Genomic DNA, 24,148 nt, shown 5'->3' on the forward strand with positions numbered 1-24,148 from the left:
AAACTGCCGTTGGGAAACATGACCATCATGAAGGGGTGTACGTGGTCTGTAACCAATGTACGATACATCTCGGCCGTCAGGGTGCCTTGCACGAGCTCCACTGGTCCCATGGATGTCCATGTGAATGTTCCCCAGAGCATAATTGGGCCGCCGCCAGCTTGTCTCCGTCCCGCAGTACAGGTGTCAAAGAGCTGTTCCCCTGGAAGACGACGGATTCGCACCCTTCCATCGGCATGATGAAGAAGGTATCGGGATTCATTAGATCATGCAACGCTCTGACACTGCGCCAACGTCCAGTGACGATGGTCACGTGCCCATTTCAGTCGTAGTTGCCGATGTCGTAGTGTCGTCATATTGCATGGGTCGTCGGCTGCGGAGGTTTATCCTGAGGAGTGTTGGGTGCACTGTGTGTTCAGACACACTTGTACTCTGCCCAGCATTAAAGCCTGATGATAGTTCCGCCACAGTTCGCAGCATATTCTGTTTTACCAGTCTGCCAAGCCTGCGACGTCCGACATCTGTAATGAGGGGTGGCCACCCAACCCCTCGACGTTTGGACGTGGTTTGACTTTGGTTTCGCCACTTGTTGAAGACATTCACTACAGCACTCCTCGAACACGCGACAAGTCGTGGAGTTTCCGAAATGCTCATGCCGAGTCTTCGAGTGATCACGGTCTGCCCTCGGTCAAACTCAGGTAGATCGCGCGCCTTTCCCATTCTACAAACGGACAGTACGCTCACTACATGCACCGTGCGTGTGTCTGACTAGCAGTTATTCCTCATCAGGTGACGCTGCTATAGCCTGGACGGGTTTGTATCGATAGTAGGTAGGTGATCATCATGTTCTGGCTGATCAGTGTAGTACTCATTATAAGAGCTAGGGAGAGACATTTCCTGTCACTGAAGTTGGGACACAGGACAGGGGGATATAACGTAAAATGCCGACTAAGATGTCACAGTGATTGTTGTGCTTAGTCGTTTAAACATTCCAAAATGTATTCAAGAGGCAAATTGATGGTTAATTTAGTGAGGAACATGGCTGGTTATTCAACTCAGTTACAGGGTAAGTGTATATTCAGTTGTTCAGCAGTACTAGTACACGTTAATCAGTTCAACAGTATTTTTACATCTCTACCTGTGATTAAAGTGATTAATGGCGCAAAATGAAATTGTGAATTATAAACTCCTTAACACACAGCATATACACAATGATAAAAATAGAAACACTTAATATAAATATAATACGATGATGATAACAATGAAATTGGAAGAATAAATGAATTGTAGCCCACAGCAATTTTTCACGCTTAGCACTCTCATCAATACAACTATAATCTTCAAATGTAGACTTTCACGACCAGTAAATGACATAATCTTGTTTTGAGATTTCCGTCTTGCTATCAAGAGTAATGACAATGTACTTATAATGAAATACGTTAATGTCATTTGTCACTCCATAGTAAGTGGACTCAGGACAGAAACACCCTATTAGAAATGTAGTTCATTCCAGTGCCTCCGTAGTCAAGTTAACTATTGAGGGCCTGAGAAGGCCAACAGAAGAAATAAACTTCTTCAGCGGAGGGACTGAACAAGGACCTCCCTGCTGATGGGTACGTCCCATAACAAGCGGTGGCACTGGCTGAAATCCTCTGAGGGTTAGTGTTTGATGCTCATTTCTCAGTATGGCTCTCAAGCCCGACCAAGCCACGTGTAAAGCCCATTTGAATTCGCTCGCGAAGCGATCTGATTGACTAACTTCAGCAGATGATAAAATAACAATGGCGCCAGATATCTAATTGTTTTTTACAATCATCTATTAGTATGACCAATGCTCTAACGCTCATATACTCGGTTCACATTGTTTCTGACCGTCTTGTATAAACTAGTACAGTTTAAACCAATAGGATCGTTAACAGATCTCAAGCTATTGCCTATGATTATCTTAGGTTTAAGGATGGTGTTTGTACTGTGCCTTCTGAGAATATTGCTAGTCCTATCCGTGACAGATTGTACGTATATGACGATATGGCTTTTTTTGCAGAAAATTCCATTTCAAGCCTACAAGGTGTACTTCATTTTTCGATTGGGCTGAAATATATCAAAATAAAAAATATCGTTTGTATGACTCGGGATTTGATATCTCTACTTAATGCCAACTCAATCGGTTCAGTAGTTTTCGAGCCCTCTCAGAACAAACAAACAAGCAAACAAACACCATATCATTTTCATTAATAGTATAGATACGGATATACTTTTAACTGTATTTATAAATAATACAGAAGTACTAAAACACTGACAGTTTGATGTATTCATATTCTCTACGCGTTAGCAAAATAGCGTTTGAAGAGCGTTAAATTCTGTTCGTGTTGCCAAAATCCCATTATGAAGTGTTTTTTTAATGTTTACTTTAAAATACAACTATCGATATATTTTTACAGCCTATACGCAAGGTCATTCTACGAGATCATGAGATAATTGCTCCGAGCCACCCATCTATTTTTATGCCTTTAATTATACAACTATCGTTAATTTTAAGGAAATTATTATTATCGTTAAAATTACGATACCTATGTTAACAGAACATTAATCCAAATTTCATTAAAATCTATGTGGTCCAACCCAAACCGTTCTGTTGAAAGTAGATTTGCTCCATGTCTGATCGCATTTGTCTGAAGAAGTTGGCCTGAAACTCATTGCTGTTGCAGGATGAGTGAACTCCAGGATCAGGTGTCTCCTAAGAGGTGGAAGTATGCTTCTGAATTCTTAGACCTTCCAAAACCACATAATTTTATGGGGACAAGCACGTCCGTTTCACCGCGGCTACGCAACTTCCAATTTACTTAGCTTATTAAGTGATGTGGAAGTAAATACGATAAGTTCACCTATAATGGGATATCTTCAACGTTCCTTTAATAGTTTTTGAGGTATGTAAGTGCTAGAAATAGGCTTGAAAAAGGAGTTCCCTAATGTCGTACGGAATCTATTGGTTAGGGCTTGTCGCTTTTAAGCGCTCTTAAAGATCAACTGCCAGTAATGGAACTGAATCTTGGAATTTTAGGTGACGAATTCTTCAACCAACTAAACTACATACAAGGAATATTTAATTTAGACTACCAAGCGAGTTGGCCTTGTGGTTAGAGTCGCGCACCCGTGAGCTTACATTCGGGAGATAGCGAGTTCGAAATACAGTGTCGGCAGCTCTGAAGATGAATTTCCGTGGTTTCCCATTTTCACACCAGGAAAATACTGTGGATACACATCAAGTAAGGCCACGGCCGCTTCCTTCCCATTCCTAGCCCTTTCCTATCGCATCGTCGCCCTGCGTCGGTGTAACGTATAGCAAATCCATACTTAGTTATCCTATGAGTAACTTCTGTGTTGCCGACCGAAACATTAAATTTAGACCTATCCATATCATACCTCTCTATCCTGTGCATAATTTGTGTCTTACTGACAAATTAGCTCCTGGTTTGTGTTGCAAATAAGTAATAAAAGAGTTATGATTACGATAAATACGCTCCTAAATAACGAGACCGACGAAGTATTGTACATTATGTGAAAAGGTTAGCCTCTGAATGACGTAAATTCTTGAAATTAACGAGGTTCAATTTTCTCCTTTAGAAAGCACTAGACTTTATAGGGTTTACGAGTAGAAGATTAAACTAGGTAGATTTCTTATACAGGATGGGCAAATTTTTTCTTTTTTTTTTTCTATTTGCTTTACGTCGCACCGACACAGATAGGTCTTATGGCGACGATGGGATAGGAAAGGCCTAGGAATGGGAAGGAAGCGGCCGTGGCCTTAATTAAGGTACAGGCCCAGCATTTGGATGGTGTGAAAATGGGAAACCATGGAAAACCACCTTCAGGCCTGCCGACAGTGGGGTTCGAATCCACTATCTCCCGGATGTGAGCTCACAGCTGCGCGCTCCTAACCGCACGGTCAACTCGCTCGAGTGGACAAAATAAAACTGTCCCGGGCAATATTAATAAGACTGACATAGAGCTGATCCTTGTTAATGAACAGAGAACTGCCCATCACAGGAAATGCTAGAAACCGTGATTTTGATGCACCAATCGTTGCTGTCACATGTCTGCGCGTGCGCATCTTCCGAGTAGGTCGCTGTGTCATCACATGTGAGTGAGACGAGCAGATGTGTTTAGTGACCAGTTGAATGCAACACAAAATGCTCACGATAAAACAGCGCGTGTTCATTTTCAAGTGTTATGCGAAACACGATTCGTTGAAAACCTGTGTGGAACTCTTCGTGCAAGAGTTTATGACTGAAGTGTTTCGCAGAACCTCTAGCAAAGTCTACAATGCAACACTTAGTGGCAAAATGGCGTGAAATAGGAGAATGAAAGCCGTAATTATTTGAAAAGATTTCGAACACCAGAAAACATTTCTCGAGTGAAGGAAAATCTGGAACGAAGTACGACGAAATCTCAACGCCGTGTATCTGTGCAAGTGGGGAAACATTTTCAAAACGGGTCTGCATTTGTATTCTTACAAATTTACTGCTGAGCATCCGTTAAAAGGTCCAGACGAACCTTTGCGTGTTGAGTTCTGCCGGTGGTTTCTGAGTAAAGTGGCAATCCTCAATATTTAATTTCTTCATATGAGGCTATTTCCAGCAGCTTCATTAACAAGGGCCAATCCCGCGTCAGTCCTATTATAAATATTTTCCGGGCAGGTTTTATTTTTCTCACCCGTTAGGTAGCTTACAGATGCTTCGTCAAGGTTTCTAGACTGCAGTTTGTTGCCGGTAGCGCATCTCTCATTTAGGCTAATAAAATATGTTTTGGAAATGAAACTACATTGTCTACACGTTGCTGAATTGCTCGACGATTCGGTCTTACAGTACTTAACTACTTGACTTTCGTGGCCAATGTAGTCAACTACCGGATCTACAAGGAGAGCTGATGCTGTTGCTATCAAACCCCGCACACGTACAGCCGTGCTGCAAGACCCTGCAATACACTTAGAAAAGCATACAAGTCAGGCCGCGGATGTTGACACCAAGAGAGGTGACGTTTATGAACCATGAATCACTGACCTGAGACGGCGTTACGACCAGACAATTTGTGTTTTTATCGCACTGCTGTTCCGTAGCAAAGGCAGCAAGAACAAATATAGCCTACTTATGACATCTGGAAGCAATGCGGAATTAGGTTCAGTACAGCATTGTGGAGGACTTCACTACTGATGTAATCTAAGACTCTTTAAGTATCTTGAATTATCACCTGTATTTTCATGTTTTTTCTATTTGTTTTCATTTTAATGTTGAAAACATTTCTTAACAGACAAAGTAAGGGTCCCCATGTCCGGTCCCGCGGTGTAGGGGGCAACGCGTCCGCCTGTCACCCGGCGACCCCGGGTTCGATTCCCGGCCGGGTCAGGGGTTTTTAATTTAATGATTAATATCCCTGGCCTGGGGACTGGGTGATGTGACGTCCTTAATCTTCCTTTCCACTGGCGACAGCCCTGAAGACGGTTTTCCGTGGTTTCCCATTTTCACACCAGGCAAATGCTGGGGCTGTACCTTAATTAAGGCCACGGCCGCTTCCTTCCCTTTCCTAGGCCTTTCCTATCCCATCGTTGCCATAATACCTATCTGTGTCGGTGCGACGTAAAGCAAATAACAAAAAAAAAAAAAAAAAAAAAATCTTCCTTTCCTCACACACAACATTCCACATTACCGCCATTCCAATTACATGCATGTTCATGCAATAAGGTGCCAGTAGGGACAAAAGATCCAAATGGGTCGACGCTCCGAACAAATAGCATTTAAGAAGAGGGGTCCCCCTACTACGAAAAACGTAAAATTAAGCAATTTACTCAATTGTGCCGAAAGTTGAAGGACTAAAGGACTAGGAAAGATTTGAAATTGTGAGTCTTGGATAGCTCTATCAAACTAAGAAAGCAAATTTCAAAAATAACTTCCGGACAAAATGATTTTCCAGAAAACAGCCTATGATTTCTTTACTTGTTTTCTCTTTGATTCAAATCCTAATCCTTTCAGTAATGTATTCCTTTGTTCAATACCCGCCTCTGTGGTGTAGTGGTTAGCGTGATTAGCTGCCACCCCCGGAGATCCGGGTTCGATTCCCGGCTCTGCCACGAAATTTGAAAAGTGGTACGAGGGCTGGAACGGGGTCCACTCAGCCTCGGGAGGTCAACTGAGTAGAGGTGGGTTCGATTCCCACCTCAGCCATCCTGGAAGTGGTTTTCCGTGGTTTCCCACTTCTCCTCCAGGCAAATGCCGGGATGGTACCTAACTTAAGGGCACGGCCGCTTCCTTCCATATTCCTTCCCTATTCTTTCCAATCTTCCCATCCCCCTACAAGGCCCCTGTTCACCATAGCAGGTGAGGCCGCCTGGGTGAGGTACTGGTCATACTCCCCAGTTGTATCCCCCGACCAAGAGTCTGAATCTCCAGGACACTGCCCTTGAGGCGGTAGAGGTGGGATCCCTCGCTGAGTCCGAGGGAAAAGCCGAACCTGGAGGGTAAACAGATGATGATGATGATGATGATGATGAAATAAATAATCTATTTTCATGCTTTATTATACTTTGTTTACTTAAACTTTGTAGCTTATATCGCTAGGATATTTTCAAGATTGTGTTCCTTTCCTGAATTTTTCAGATATTTTAGTTTTTTCAATTGAATTGCAGTGTATTTATAATTGTGTTTGTTTCAGAATGTTCAGTTCACATGTTGTATGTTGGTCAGGCTTTCTGGGTTTTTGGTTGCTAATTAGTGGTTCCTACTTTTAAAATCACCGCTGCACTATTAAACGATGTATCATATTATTTGGAATTCAAAATCCCTGATGTCATAAACTGCTGAGTGTACTGATGTTCTTGTTGAAATGTAATAATATTCGTCGACAGTTTCAGTGTTAGCCGATGGCTTACGGCAGGATTTAATTATTTTTTCTTTTACAATTGGGTTCTTGTCACACCGGCACAGACAGGTCTTATGGCGACGAAGGGATAGGAACGGGCTAGGAGTGGGACGGAGGCGTCCCTGGCCTCAGTTAAGGTACATCCCCGGCGTTTTTTGGTGTGAAAATGGGGAACTATGGAAAACCATCATCAGGGCTGCCGACGGTGGGGCTCGAACCCACTACCTCCCAAATGCAAGCTGACAGCTACGTGACCCAAAGCTCACAGCCAGTTTATCGGTAGGATTTAATGAGAGGAAATCGGAAGAAGAATATCTAGACTGAAATGGCAGTTGATTGGATACGTAGCTAGACAAGACTATAACAGACAGGCTTCTATCATTGTTCTATGGAGACAATGAGAACGCAGTAGAAGCGTAGGAAGGACCTACAAGACATGCATCCACGACATCAAGGAGAGAATGCAAATACAACGGTATTAAGTGGCTGAATATTAGAAAACAATGGATGCGCTATTTTCCGTTCAGCTACTTCGCTGAATGGTCAGCGTCGAGGCTTTCGGTTTAAAAGGTCCTGGTTTCGACTCCCGGCCAGGTCAGAGATTTTAACCACGTCTGATTAATTCCTCTGCTATAAGAACTGGGTGTTTTTATTCATTCCAGTACATATCTCTTCATATACACATCACACTACCAACAAAGTGAAACGTGAAATAGTGAGTGAATACATCTCTAGAGTGTTGGATGTGCGATTCATGTCACGTAGTTGTGAGTTCGTATTCGGGAGATTGTGGGTTTGAGATTGTAGTTGCACGATATTTCCTCATTTTCATCCCAGGAAAATGAAGGCTACTGTGGGCCTCCATTCCAGTCGTAGATCTGTCCTATCGACGCTGTAAGATATGTCTGAGACGGTGAGACATAAAACAAATAGTAAAAAGGAAACAATACATGTCTCCACATAGGGCTGGAGTCAGTATGGGCATCTGCCTATAAAAGAAGGCCAGATCTGCAATGTGACATATTCAGTAACCGTGTCCTCCCCTGAGTGTGAAACATGAATGGAAGAAGAGGAGGAGAAGAAGAAGAAGAAGAAGAATAATGTGGTATACAGTATGTTCAGTACACAAGTTATCCAACTGAGATATGGCACTTTTTCTACCAATATACCACTATTCCAACTTGAGTGGAAAATACATTTCAAAAATATTATCGTATTATTGTTCTTTCATAGGATCTTTTAGTATATTTAGATGATCTTGATCATGTGTAAAACATGTATTGAAAATGTCAGAAATGGAAGTAAAGTCAGGACCACTTTTGAATTTAGAAATTATGTAACGATTATTTCATCATCCTCTTGTCATTTTAACTATTCCTTTTTAAACAAGATATACAGGTGTCCCAGAAGGAATGGTCAATATTCAGGGACATGACAGGAACGATCATATGAAGCAAAAAACTTGATATGGGCGTATGCCCCACTCCGAATGGTTTCCGATATAGAACACATTTAATGTACATTTGTTTTTTAGGCTAGTGGCGCGCACGTGTGTGTCTTAACAATGGACTTCTTTGACGTTTTATTCTTGCTTTCAACCTCTTTGCTCGGGATGTCTTTCCGCCATTGATCTAGCCCGCTGAACGAGTAGTTGTCCATGGTGTGCTGTGAGTAAAGTAGTACAGTATGAGGGATTTAGAGTGTATCAGAGAGAAACATCGGTTAACTGTGTCTGTACACGCGCTGGATAAAATACCACCCGATTACACTAATGATGAATATGCAAATATGGTGTACGTTTAAGGCTTCTGGAATGATAGTGCTCCTGCTGCTGTCGAGGAATACTGTCGACGCTTTCCGACACGTCGCATTCCTGTTCGTAGAGTGTTTACCGGAGTTTTCTGCACATTGCGTGAAACGCGTATTCTTCCAAGTTCCCATTTTTGTACCGAACGTGTAGTTCAACAACCTGGGCAGGAACAGCCACACATTGTTGAAATGGTGCAGAGTAATCCTACTACCAGCACACGGCGATTTTCTGCCAACGTATCTATGTCCCACGAACACGTGTATGGCGAGCATTACATGAGTAAAACTTGTACCCATTTCAAAGCATACACACATACGTGCGTGCCACCTAGCCCAAAAACAACATACATCATTATACACTGTTATGCCTTTCAGCGTTCAGTCTGCAGGCCTCTGTGAATTTACTAAACGTCGCCACAATCCTCTATTTGCAACTACTGCTGTGGCCTCATTTAGTTCTATACCACCTAGCCAGTTGGCCGTGGGGTTAGGAGCGAGTAGCTGTGAGCTCGCATCCGGGAGTTAGTGCGTTCGAACCCCACTGTCGGCAACCCTGAAGATGGTTTTCCGTGGTTTCCCATTTTCACACCAGGCTAATGCTGGCGCTGTATCTTAATTAAGGCCATTGCCGCTTCCTTCCCATTCCTAGGTCTTTCCTGTCCTATCGTCGCCATAAGACCCCTGTGTCGGTGCGACGTAAAGCAACTAGCAAAAAAGAAAGAAAAAAGTTTTATAGGCCTACCTCTTATCTTTAAATCGTTACAAACTGAGTCTAACCATCGTCGTCTTGGTCTCCCTCTACTTCTCTTACCCTCTATAACAGAGTCTATTATTCTCCTAGGGAACCTATCCTCTTCCATTCGCCTCACATGATCCCACCATCGAAGCCGGTTTATGCATAGATCTTCATCCATCGAGTTCATTCCTAACTTAGCTTTTATTTCCTCATTCCGAATACCCTCCTTCCATTGTTCCCATCTGTTTGTACCGGCAATCATTCTCGCCACTTTCATGTCTGTTACTTCTAACTTATGAATAAGATATCCTGAGTCCACCCAGCTTTCGCTCCCATAAAGCAAAGTTGGTCTAAGAACAGACCGATGTAAAGATAGTTTTGTCTGGGAAAAACTTCCGTCTTACAGAACACTGTTGTTCGCAACTGCGAGCTCACTGCAAAAGCTTTACTGCAACTTGATTCAATTTACTACATTACCATTCTGGGAGAATTGCACAAAAACAATTGTAAATTAAATTTCTCTCTCGGAAACCATTCGAAAGTTCTTTGCTTCAGTGGTCATTCCTGTCATACCCCTGAATATTGACCATTCCTGCTGGGACACTGTAATCTGTTACTATAGGTCCCACGCCTTAAATTTCACTATTGAGTTATTATTACTATAGTTTATGACCAGAGATGTGTACTGTATTGTTCCAGGCATGGCGGTCGGTATGAGTATACAGCTCTGGAAGCGGACTCCAGCGTGCATGAACGACTGGAGCTGGAGAGGAAGGCCCGGGAGCGAGCCCAGAGCGCGTGCCTGCACTACCTGCGGACGTGCCCTCGCTATACGCTTCTTCACCACCTCAACGACATCGGTAAAATGTTTATACCTCTTCATATAGCAACTAAAATGTATCGGCAAGACTCATTCTAAATTACGTCAGTTCACAACTCCATAAAGTTGAGCGCCTGTTGACACTGCTGCTCATTAGGGGGAACTGTTCCAACTAGGCATTTTTAATTTAATTTTTTACAATCTGCTTTAGCCTACATCGCACCGACACAGATAGGTATTATGGCGACGATGGGATAGGAAAGGGCTTTGAATGGGAAACGCGACCCCAGCAGCGTCCGCCTCCGTAGCGTAACCGTTAGTGTTATTAGCGGCCATCCTCTGGGGTCCGGATTCGATTCCCGGTACTACCAGAAATTTAAGAATGGCAGGAGGGTTGGTATGTGGTTGAAATGGTACATGCAGCTTACCTTCATTCGGGATGTGTCTGAAAAGAGCTGTCCCACCTCGGTATGAGGACACGAGTTTGCAATTGCATAGCTTCTTCGGCTCCGTGGCTAAAGGGTTGGTCTTTGGTTACAGGGATCCCGGGTTCGATTCCCGACAGGGTCCGGAATTTTAACCATAATTGGTTAATTTCGCTGGCACGGGGTCTCGGTATATGTGTCATCCTCATCATCACTTCATCCTCATCACGAGCCGAACTTGTTCTCGGACACTCCCGGCACTAAAAAGCCAAACGCCCTAGCATTTGCCTAATGTGAAAATGGGAATCCACGGAAAATCATGTTCAGGGCTGCCGGCAGTGGGATTCAAACCCGATATCTCCCAAATGCGAGCTGATAGCTAGGTGATTCAAGCCGCGCGCCCACATGCTCGGTACCAGGAAAATGTTGAGGCAAGAAATGATTGAGTGATTCCAGAGAGAATTAGATATCACTGATATCACCTAAAATACATCACCGGGCGAGTTGGCCGTGCGGTTAGGCCCGCGCAGCTGTGAGCTTCCATCCGGGAGACCGCCACTATCAGCAGCCCTGAAGATGGTTTTCCGTGGTTTTCCATTTTCACACCAGGAAAATGCTGCGGCTGTGCCGCTTGCTTCCCACTCCTAGGCCTTTCCTATCCCATCGTCGCCATAAGAACTATCTGTGTTTGTACAACGTAAAGCAGATTGTAAACAAAAATATGCATCACCAAGTGAGTTAGCCGTGCGGTTAGGTCGCGGAGCTATGAGCTTGCATTCGGAAAATAGTGGGTTCGAATTCTACCGCCGCAGCCCTGAGAATGGTTCTTCGCGTTTCCCAGTTTTCACACCAGGCAAAATGCTGGGGCTGTACCTTAATTAAGACCATGGCAACTACCTTCCCAATCCAAGCTCTTTCCCACACTTCCGTCGCCAACAAGTAAGAAACCAATCAGCTAATGGATAGTGATGAATAGTCCGACTCCTTGGCTGATTGGTCAGGGTTGAAGCCTTCGATTCCGAGGGTCCCGAGTTCGATTCCCGTCCGAGTCGGGGATTTTCATCGCGGCAGATTAATTATTGTGGCTCGGGGACTGGGTGTTTGTGTTTGTCCAAACACTTTCCTGTCCCAAAAGCACGCAATAGTGATTACATACCTGCACATAATGTTGGCGTCAGGAAGGGCACCCTGCCACAAAACAGTACCAAATCCACATGTGCGACGCACTTCGTACCCACGTCTCTACAGCAATGGGAAAAAAGGTAGAAGAAGAATGGGTAATGATGAATAATTGTTCAATGTCTCTTCAGCATGACTTAAGTATTGAAGTTAAATTACAACTTCCCTCATTAGGAGGCTACTAATGGAGCAAAAATATCAATTATCAAATAAGTCTTTGGAAGTTACGGGTGAAAATTAATTAAATATTTTCTAGAGAAATGTTCAAACGTTCTGAAATATATAAGGGACACTAAAGCTACACAAATGGTATTTTGAGGTGTGTACAGTGAACCTCGTATTGCAGTGATAGCGATGTCATGAAGTCGTGCCGGTTGAGTCCACGATAATCTCACAGTTTTAAGACAAATGTAAGGATTGTGTCCATATATTTGGTTATCCATTTTACATAACATCAACTTAACAATAACTATGAAACGTTGTATCTATGTATCGACGTCGATATCGCTGAAATTTGTCATGAGTCGAACGAGCTTAAGGAAATTTGACCTTGAACATGTCAATGAAACTATACATCACCTCAACGATATCGATGAAATATGAGTACTGTCGTGGAGAATTTCGGGAGTTGTTCCACGCAAGAATTATTGTGTTCGTAAGATATTAATAACAATTTTACTGGTTTTACGTCCCGCTAAACAACTTCTAAATTTCCTGCAGACGCCGAGGTGCCGGAAATTTATTCCGTAGCAGTTCTTTTACGTCCCTGTGATTACAGACTTGAGCCTGACGTATTTTAGCAACTTCATATACCACTGGAGTCAACTGAGGTTGAACCCACCAACTTGAATTCAGAGAACCAGCGTTCAACTATCCCATTCAGTCACTGCGCCCGTAATATAAGGAATATATTTGGAATTAAAATCTTGGAAAATAATATAGATTGAAGGCAGTGAATTAAACAAAGGAAATGCTTGGTTGCACGTGAATTGAAGTAGTCACCACGGAAATCTCCCTCTAATCTTACACTACCGCTTCTAATCGTTCATTTGTTATTGCTACAAATATTGTATGATCATGATTACAAGTTTAAAAGAACATGCGTGGGTCGTATCTCCATGTATTTAAACCTTTCTGGCTTGGGGTACTTTGCCACCACGAAAGCTAAAGCCAAGTGTCCTTGACAACAGATGTAGCAACGCCCAATGCTAGGAATGATTCGAATGCACACTTTTGTGCGCCCCTGATCTTGATTACCGAAACCCTCGCGGTGGTTTATTCGAGTCTAGAAACTTATATCTAGCTTACAGGCTTAAGGGTGCGGAATAAAATTCAGGACGCTCTATGCTACGGCAAATGGAATTCTCCCAATATGAGCAAACAAATATTTAATGGCCTTGGTGACAAACAGAAGAACTGTAACATAAACTGACACATATCTTTACATAGGTCATTAGGACAATATTTCGGAATATGTGACCCTCCGAAGAAAAAAAACGCACGGGACGAAATGACTTTGAATTAGTTTCAGACAAGTACATCCCTATTAATGATCTAGTTAAGTATTGTAATTACAAATGCGTCACCGAACCTTATGTTACTCTCCCTTCGACCCTGGGAACAAAGTTACACCTGAAAAAGAATAATAATTGAAGCTATCATTTACACCAAGAAAACAAATAAAATGAAATTATACACTTAAATAGAATGGTCCACTATTTGGGCCTGAGAAAATACGAACCCAGAATCATTACGTGAGTAAAGACAGAACTTACTGCAACAAACAAAACCACAAAACCACATATACCAGCAAACAACAAACAACAAACAACAAAACAATCAAACAATCCATAATCAACCCCTGACTGTGTGCACATTTCTCTCCAGCTCAAGGAAAAACCCGGGCGAATTCACGTTGGTTTTGCCGGGATTCGGATCATAGATCTTCTGCCATTAAGGTGGGTCGCTGAAAAAGAAAACCCTAAATACTTTATTCGAGAAAGGGATTCCTACTACCTACATTTATCAATTGGTTACCTGGCCTTTACGGCCGAACTATTACATGGTATTCAAAACAAACCTTAAAAGGATTTAAAACTCCCTTCTGGAACGTAAACACGGACTTGCTCAAATGTGTTTCCTTTCTCTTACTGACGGCCATCACTCCCCTAAAGAAGGCCATTCATTAACACTGACAGTTGAGGGCTGACACATAATGGACACGACCCGCCGTTCGCATTGCTGGCGCAGTCCTTCACCACACCAAGCCCTTTTAAAATATCACCTCTGCAAGAAAACCTTACGTAATACTTAAAACGTCTCATTCTATTGAGAACATTATCTCTTAAATCCCATCTCGCACAAATGTCGCTGTCAATACCTTTGGCAGGATCAAAATTCACAATTTAAAATAATCGTATCCTTAAAAGGGATTTTCTCGCTACCCAATTCCTGCTGGCACAGTCTCAAGAAATATAGCCCGGAGTTCATGACCTGATCACGTCCGAGGAAAAACAACACTCTTAAACTCAAATGACCTGTCATATTAAAAAAATCTTTAAAATTCAGGGGAGAAGAGGAAATTTATATGAAAGTGCTTCCTTACGGTAGGCTCTATCTAAATGGGGGTCTTGGATTCGGATCCCAGTGTCGTTCATAGTACACCATGCAGCAAATATGCAACCATGGACCTTATGCTACAAAACTCCTACTAATTTATGTAAAAAAAAGAATATTGATTGCATTCCTGATCCAACCAACAGGCTTCAAAGACATGCATTAATTACACTATTTACATACAATTATTATGCCATTATTTACCAACACCTTAACCTTTAAACCACCCACAAAATAAATCGAAAATTCCTATTGTGGAAATTTATATCTAATACGTTCCCAAAAATTGAACTACACGATGACTGTGAACTAAGAATTAAAGTTGAGTAATTACAAAGACCCCTTCGTGATTTCTTGCTAAATTAACGAAATTAACTCACTCAAAAGCTTCCTGTATTCAATCTCTAAATATGATAGACATCCTAATTTAATAACGACATATTTGAAAGCTACGCATTCATGTTTACTAATAATGGGATTATGCACTTAGCTGATTACTGCTTTGTGCTCTCCATTCGAACCTCGGGAAGGCTCATGTTGAGATGACTTAAAATTCTGTCACACCGGCGATCGTCCTTGGAACATCATCAATCAATCACTACTGATTTGGATTTAGGGCAGACGCCCAGGTGGCAGATTCCCTATCTGTGTTTCTAGCCTTTTCTTAAATGACTGCATGTAATTGGAAATTTATTGAACATCTCCCTTGGTAAGTTATTCCAGTCCCTAATTCCCCTACCTATAAACAAATATTTGCCCCAGTTTGTCCTTGAATCCCAACTTTGTCTTCATATTGTGATCCTTCCTTCTTTTAAAGACACCACTCAATCTTATTCGTCTACTAATGTCATTCCACGCCATATCTCCACTGACAGCTCTGAACATATCACTTAGTCCAGCAGCTTGTCTCCTTTCTCTCAAGTGTTCCTAGCCCAAACTTTGCAACTTTTTTGTAACGCCACTCTTTTGTCGGAAATCACCCAGATTAAATCGAGATGTTTTTCTTTGGACCAACCAACCAACCAACCAACCAACCAACCAACCAACCGATCGACCGACCGACCGACCGACCGACCGACCGACCGACCGACCGACCCACCCACCCACCCACCAACCAACCAACCAACCAACCAAGAAATAAATAAATGTTCTATTTATTTTTTTACAATTGGCTTTACGTCGCACCGACACAGATAGGTCTTGCGGCGAAAATGGGACAGGAAAGTGCTAGGAGTGGGAAGGAAGCGTCCTTGGACTTCATTAAGGTACAGCCGTTGCATTTGCCTGGTGTGAAAATGGGAAAGCATGGACAACCATCTTCAGGGCTGCGGACAGTGGGGTTCGAACCTACTCTCTCCCGGATGCGCGTTCCTAACCGCACGGCCAACTCGCCTGGTGAAAAGGTTCTTAAGGGCTTCGGAGTAGTGTGGTTCACGTGGTTTACAGCTCCCCGATTTAAAGTTTTTTAGGTGAAGTATTTCAAAAATATATTGCTCAAGGTACTGAAAACGAGTCAGCAAATATTTCACTTTCTCGGAATAAATTTAAAGCATTTTTAAGCGTTTTACGGATAAAAAATAGGATGTATACGAATATAGCCAAATATAGGTTCTAACCTCAATTGAGGCATTTTTGGGCACTATAGGACCACCATTTATAATTTTATAAATTCATTAAACGTGTAACGAGAGGGAAAATCCACAAGGGATAGCTGCCCTAGAACAAACGGTGCCGTATGGTAACAGCATCAGATGGTAATAATGTACTTAGGGCTATTTTAATTTTCACACTATTAGGATAAAATGAGCTTACATATTCTTTAATTTTGAAATTCCCCTGATGTGCAGATAGCCCCGACAAGGAAAACTTTATTTTTCTTTCCATACTACGGTTTAAATGATAATTTACCATTGACAATGAATTACGTAAGGCATCTAAGCGAATGTCTTTTAAAAATGAAACAGGAATACCACAATGAAGGAAGAAATTAGCTGAAAATTTTCGTGACAGATTCTTGCACACCGAAGGGCAACCCAATCACCCCCCAGCAACTGCCGGGTAGGCCTATGTGATACTTTTCCTCAAAATACTTAAAACAGGGTTCGTAGTGTCTTTTCTTTTCAGAATGAACTTCTTTGGCCTGTGAAATGTTACACTCAAGCCTTATTGTTTGTATCATTAACAACGCAGATGTTTCTCTTCCTGTCAATGTATGCACGTTTACTGGAACTATTGTTAGAAATACTTCACTTTAAGTTATCTCTTCAGGAACAACATAGTTTTTTTGCCTAAAATCCGAAGTCTAGTAATTATTCAGTGAGCAATGAGGGGCTCTTGAGTCTGTCAGTATCAAGCAGTATAACACTGGACTATGATGTGTTGTCAGGTTCTCGAGTGGACAAACACTGGTTCGTGGTGCGCGACACCTCGGTGAAGACTGAACGCCTGCTAACGCTGGTGCCCCGTAGTGCCAACTGCCCTATCCAGTGCAACCCCAGTACCCGTAACACTATTCTGGAGCTGTTCCTCGCTCTTCAGCACCCCTACATCTACCCTGTGCTGGACCTTGAGTTTCGTGAGTCCACGGGGCAGAGCTACGTCATTCTGGTGCTACCCTTTAACAGCAAAGGTAGCCTCAAAGATCTCATATACAAGGTAAGTGCTTAAGTATGTTAACAATAGTGAGTAGTTTATGAATGAAGACCACATATTTGTCTAGTGATTCCATTTCAGATGTCACTGAAAATGCCTGACTGGTTTCCTGTTCCAGTATTCACTGTACAAGGTGGCCCAAAAGCCCGTCAACATTTGACGAGGCAATACTTCACGGAATATTTGAGGTAGAGATGTAATCATTGACACACATGATTGGAATGACAAGGGATTTTATTGACACCACACTAACAGAGCATTCTCAGGTAACGTCAACATATCGCGATTGCAGGCGCATCTGAAGCCCTCTCTATCTATCTATCCACAAAAGTTTTCATCCCCCTCCCGGAGGGGGAGGGGCGAGCCACCTAAAGGGCAACGCCCTCTCTCTGGCCAGGAGGTTTAAGCGGGTTGGAGAAGGGGAGGGATGTATGTGGTGGGTAAGTGGAGACGTGAGATGTTGGAGAGGAGAAGCCCTCTCTCACGACTGTTCCTTTTATATCGTACACGGGTCCCATGCGGCATCACTGATGTGTTGTTGTCCAGTGCCATCTGTTGGTCTCTTTGTGCACTCGTTGTTCGTGTCAATCCCCATGTCATGTCAAGCATGTGTGGCCATTTGTACCTGACGAGTTGCTGTCCAGTGCCATCTGTTGGTTATTTTGTGTACTTCATTTTGGTGTCAATAAAAAACCCATGACAAGCCAATCATGTGTGTCAATTATTACCACTCTACCTCCAATATCGCCTCGTCAAATGTTACCCTTTAGGTCATCCGTTATTTGTGGCATTTATTTATCAAAAGCAGAAGCCTCCGTGGCTCAGTTGGCAGCGCGCGGCCTCTCACCGTTGTGTTCCGTGGTTCAAACCCCGGTCACTCCATGTGAGATTTCTTGCTCGGCAAAGTGGAAGTGGGACAGTTTTTTCTTGGGATACTCTGGTTTTCTCTGTCATCTTTCAGTCCAGCATCACCCTCCAATATCATTTTATTTCATCTGTCAGTCATTAATCATTGCTCCAGTGGAGTGCGACAGGACCTCGGCAGCCGGCAACACTTCCTATCCTCGCCGCTAATTGGGGGCTTCATTCATTCCTTTCCTGAGCTGGCTGGAACTGGAAACAGGCTGCGGATTTTCATTTATCAAAGGCAAGGTGTTGAAGAGTTTCTCATTTACAAGATTAGATCAGGAACGAGTTCTAAGTTTTTTAAAGTTTCAACCTGATTTTAAAATAAATTTTATAAGTTTAAATGCTATTCTAGCCTTTGAAGTACGCTTGAAGTTGATGGATTGTTGGTGGTCGTCATTTGAATACGATCTTTGAAGGAAATTTCTCTTTCTTTCTTTCTCATATTCCAAAGAATTTGTTTTATTCACTTTTGATCTTAAGCTGGTGCTGACACATGGGTCGGATAACTCTCGTAAATTATTCGTACTAGAATCCTAAATAAAAAATTCACCATTAACATTTTAATTTCCTCTAGTTCTTTATTAATATTAGGCGTGGTCCATTTGAAAAACGGAACTTTCTAAAATAAACACACGTTCTAATAATTATTAAAATCTGTATATGGGCTACAATTATGAGAATTCAGTTCTGTGAAAACAGTAGGCCTACATCAATAACATCTTATATTTCAGAAATATTTGGGGGCATTTTTAATTATTCACCCTGTACGAATACTCAATTACATTTAGAACTTTGGGTAAGTGCGACGTTAAACTTTTAACAAAAAATGTTCCATTCTTTCAGCGGCTCTCAGTAGTAAAAGTATGACCCAAACCCGAGTAAGGAATGTGCCAAGTTCTCCCTCCACTTTAGTGAAAATCAATATGAATGGTGAAAAAAGAAAACTCCAACGTAGCTTCGAACAAGAAGTGCTTCCAACTGGAACGGATCAATTACAGAATATCCGCTCCAAAAATTTAATTCAATATCCTGATTTTCTCACTTGAGGCTTAGATATACGCACGTGCTTTCTATGAGCTATTTAGTGAGGATGAAATGATTTGTCAGTGGTATAAGGATTTAGATATTATTTAATTTCGCTGGAAGTCTCTAATAATACACATCATTTCGATGGTGAACTATATGAGTAGGATCATGTTGTGTATTTGTTTAGATCTGGATTAGTCTCAATGTTAAAAAAAATGAATTCAATACTTAGATTTGTTTTGTTATGAAGTATGTGTATTATACCATATAATGTACGAGTTATTAGCGTCTAAGTAATCAATATAATAATAGACAACTCAACGGACCGCACAAAATCCAGATTGAGATTTGATTTGTATTTAGAGTATATTACTAAGAGTTATCGTTACTTAATATACAGTATTTCAAGTTCTTATTTTGACTGTGGATAATTAAGGAGTATTATTGTGAATTTTCGTACATTTACGAGATGATGCCTGCCAGTTTTCCAGTGAAAATGTTCATAAACAGAAATAATAATTAGTGGAGACTTCGTGGTTGTATGCAGCTCTATCATGTAGTATATGCATGTGTGTCTCTCTCATATGCAGAGTCTTTGGGTTCTATTTATGACTTTCTAAAGATTGCAATACTAGTTTGAAAGGTGGAACAAGGTTCACTCATTCCTGTGAGACCCTCTGTCAAAGTGTCTGGAATAAGAAGTACTGAAACCGGTCGATGAAACCTAGTGGCTATTAATATTACAGGCTGAATGAACGCTAGATGTATGTGCGTCGTCTTTATAAATTTATTGATTTCTTGGCTGGAAATCGAAGTGACATTCTTCCAGGTGAGACAAGCACGCCTTTGCTACCTCAGCTTTGTAGCTCTCCTGATAAAGAACTACACAGACCTGTACCTAATAGTTTGTATTTCAACTAAAAAAATGTGTTGATTATAATATAGACATAGTCAAGATATATGCAAGGGGATGCCTAATCGAGATTATAAATGTGTCGTCGGTTCACACGGAATGGCATGGATACGATTCCAAAAACAAAACGTCCACTTATGGAGAAGTATGCGACTCTATGGCCCACTCATCCTGCAACATAAATGAGGACCATGTTAATTCCGTAGACAAAGGCGGTCGGACATAGTGCTAACCAGCTAATGCCACTTAGTGCTCAGGTTATGAATTGTGGAAGCCTTTACCTTCAACTCTTTCAAGGGTCTTAATGGGGTATGCTGAGATGAATCTGCTTTACTACTGCTTTGTAAATCAAATGCACTGACAGGGATGTTTGTATGAATAAATTTACGTATTTTATAATCGAATAAGTAATTTCAGAGTCGTTTTCTGGGTAAAACAAACTGACATATTACAGTGTTTCAAGAAAGAACAAACCCCAGTAATTAAAGAAATCTTAAAAATCAGAAATTATTATTATTATTATTATTATTATTATTATTATTATTATTATTAACAAATACATCGCAATTGGGAAATATTCCGGTGGAAATGATCACTTACGGTAGTGTGATAATAAAGTAACGTTAAAACATAATTACCGAGCAACAACAACAACAACAACAACAACAACAACAACAACAACAACAACAACAACTACTACTACTACTACTACTACTACTACTACTACTACTACTACTACTACCACTACTACTACTACTACTACTACTACTACTACTACTACTACTACTACTACTACTACTACTACTACTACTACTACTACTACTACTACTACTACTACTACTACTACTACTACTACTACTACTACTACTACTACTACTACTACTACTACTACTACTACTACTACTACTACTACTACTACTACTACTACTACTACTACTACTACTACTACTACTACTACTACTACTACTACTACTACTACTACTACTACTACTACTACTACTACTACTACTACTACTACTACTACTACTACTACTACTACTACTACTACTACTACTACTACTACTACTACTACTACTACTACTACTACTACTACTACTACTACTACTACTACTACTACTACTACTACTACTACTACTACTACTACTACTACTACTACTACTACTACTACTACTACTACTACTACTACTACTACTACTACTACTACTACTACTACTACTACTACTACTACTACTACTACTACTACTACTACTACTACTACAAGAGTACAACAAGCTGTTGCATGGAAAGAAAATATTACAAGAAATCCAGCAACATCATATACAAATTCACACACAAGTTAAGTATTTGTAGTATTTAACACTACGGCTCACAATACTATAGGTTGTGCTTACTATTAACTAAACATTACAACACCGTCATATAAAAATTCACATATACCTTAAATATTTCAAAATTTTATACTATGTCTTACACCACCACCACCACCACCACCAAGAGTACAACAAACAAAGAGAAAATATTACAACAAATACTACTAGTTTAACATTCTTAAGTTTAACATTCTAAATCCAACATAATCCTATACAAATTTGCAGAAATGTGAATAACTTACATTTAGTATTACGTTATGACTATGAAAATAATACCAAAAGCAACTTAAGTACTATGGAATATTTTCAAGCATCTGTGCATTGAAAACCTGAGAAAGTTGGAGAACCTCAAAGCCACTTTCCTAAATAGAATTGTATAAAACAATATAAAAAACCTTCTTCTGATTATCTCAGGTGTTTCTGTGGTCATTGGAGAACCCTTCATCATTTTGGTTTTCGCTGAAGTGTTAAGGCGGGAGGCCCTTCCTGACGCCACATGACTTTACAGGTAAAAATGTCAACCTTGCATTGATTAGATTTCGAACTTCAGTCTTCTGGGTGAAAATTCAGTGGTTAAGCCCATGCGTCAATCCCGCTTTCCCACACTAACAACAACTTAGACATTTTTGTAAAAATTGTATGCTAATCTCCCAAATTGTTTTATTTTTATTTGCTATACACATTGTTTACAATAATGAAATAATACTTTTAAGGTATTTCTGTACTGATAATGGTAAATTATTGTTGAGCAGTCCCTGTTTTTATCCTTGGCTATGAGTAGATAGGATTAGTAATGATTCTGTGGTACCGGAATTTACGTTTATCTCTTTGTTCGTGATCTGAAACTTCAAATAATGAGCTGTTTCTAACATTCATTTAGTTTGAAAAACCATAAAACAAATTAGTTCAAATCCGGGAAGGGCGTAAAATCATTAATTGGTAGGAGAAATTGATAAAATCAAGAGATATGTCAGAGATTGCAGACCTCTAAGGTGAATTAAGATGGATTTTGACTTAGTCCAGGACGTAGTCATTAAGGACGGAAGTTAAGACGAAATATCAATATTTACAACAATGGCGCCGCAGGCATAGAGTGACTTACTCTCAGTCGGAGGCTGCGGGTTAGATATGTGGCCATTCCAAGGTTTTAATTCTGAATTGAGGGATGGAATAAGATTCATTCATTGCCATGAGACCAACTGAGGAGCTATTGCTACGAGAGGCAATGAACCCGGCCACGAGAGCTATATGACAGAATTTGTCATCATCATTGTCGGGTTGAGTGCCTTAGACGGTTGAGGTACTAGCCTTTGGACCCCAACTTGACAGGTTCGATCCTGGCTCAGTCAGGTGGTATTTGAAGGTGCTCAGATGCGTCAGACTCGTATCGATAGATTTACTGGCAAGTAACAGAATTCCTGCGGGATTAAATTTCGGCACCTAGGCCTTTCACTGAAAAGCGTAAAGTAGTTAGTGGGACGTAAAGCCATTATTATTATTATTATTATTATTATTATTATTATTATTATTATTAGAGGTTGTCATCACCTGATAACGGACCCTCTCGTATCTGCACAGGGTTGACTGGAGAGCGATTGTCTTAAATGGACTGTATGCTACAGAGAGGCGGTAACAGAGTAAGTTTAACATTAGTCAAATAATTTGGCTTGGGACTGTACCCACACCCTCGCCCTCTGTCCGTGGCAATCTCCAATCTCTTTCGCAATCCACATCTTCCTGTCGCTCTCTCACTCACGTTCTATCTTATTCTCTCATTAACTCGACCGTTCTAAGTGCGTTCTCACACCAGATCTTCGTAATGAATTACTTAAGATTCTAATAAAAGGAAAAGTTTCTAGTTTAAAAGCCGAAGTTAGGAACATTGTAATTGCAACTTTATTCCGCATTTATTAATCAGTTGTCTGCCCACTATGAGGGCTGGTCTAATACATTAATTTAAATGGCACAGAAGCCATATTGATTTCAGAACAATTTCCACCATCACAATAAGATTGATGTATGAGTCGTTAACTTGACGAGCTCCTCTGACTGGGTGATCTTCATTAACATAAAAGTGGATTTGGGCAGAGCTTGCTGTTGAGCAAAAGTTACATAAGCTGTTCTACGAAGTAAGATCCGAAAGTTAAGGTAGGCATACGATAAACCAATGTAACCCGTAGTACATACAGCTGCCTTGGATTGCCAAGACCGAGCGAGTTGGCAATGCGGTTAGGGTCACGTAGCTGTGAGCTTCAGTTTGGGAGATGGTGGGTTAGAATCCCACCGTCGGCCATCCTGAAAATGATTTTCCGTGGCTGTTCCTCAATTAAGACCACGTCTGCTACCTTCCTAATCCTAGCCCTCTCCCATCCTTGCGTCGCCGAAAATCTTGCATGAGTTAGTGCGACATTAAACCACTAGCGGGTTGCTAAGGCGGCTGGTGCTCATCCGGATAGTCTGCTGATGTTAGAGTGCTACGTGGTCGGCGTGATTGCATTCTCAGCCATATTGCTTGACTTTTGTGACAGAGTTCACTACCTATCTTATCAGATAGCTTCTCAGTTGTTGTAACGTGGCTGACTGAGCTCCGTTCGAGTCCAGAATTAAAATCCTTGGACTGGCCGGGAATACAACCTGGAGCCTCCGAGTAAGACACACGCACGCTACTCAGTAAAGCAATTCGTTCTACATTCCCTCACTTCTATCTTCTATACCCCATCCAGGTATTCATTATTGCCATTTTTATTTATGTGTTATTTGTTAAATTCTGTCTTTGTTTCATTT

At 41.2% G+C, this 24,148-nt stretch overlaps 1 protein-coding gene across 1 annotated transcript in view; it reads left to right on the forward strand.

The window, feature by feature from the left end:
- Slob (Slowpoke binding protein) overlaps positions 1 to 24,148 on the forward strand; it is a 635,348-nt gene that overhangs the window by 525,545 nt on the left and 85,655 nt on the right. The window contains exons 4-5 of the mRNA XM_067147746.2: positions 10,154 to 10,314; positions 16,881 to 17,149. Of these exons, the coding sequence (XP_067003847.2) occupies positions 10,154 to 10,314; positions 16,881 to 17,149 (430 nt within the window). The remainder of the gene's footprint in view (positions 1 to 10,153; positions 10,315 to 16,880; positions 17,150 to 24,148) is intronic.

Source organism: Anabrus simplex, chromosome 1 (genome assembly GCF_040414725.1).
Source record: "Anabrus simplex isolate iqAnaSimp1 chromosome 1, ASM4041472v1, whole genome shotgun sequence".
NCBI lineage: Eukaryota > Metazoa > Arthropoda > Insecta > Orthoptera > Tettigoniidae > Anabrus > Anabrus simplex.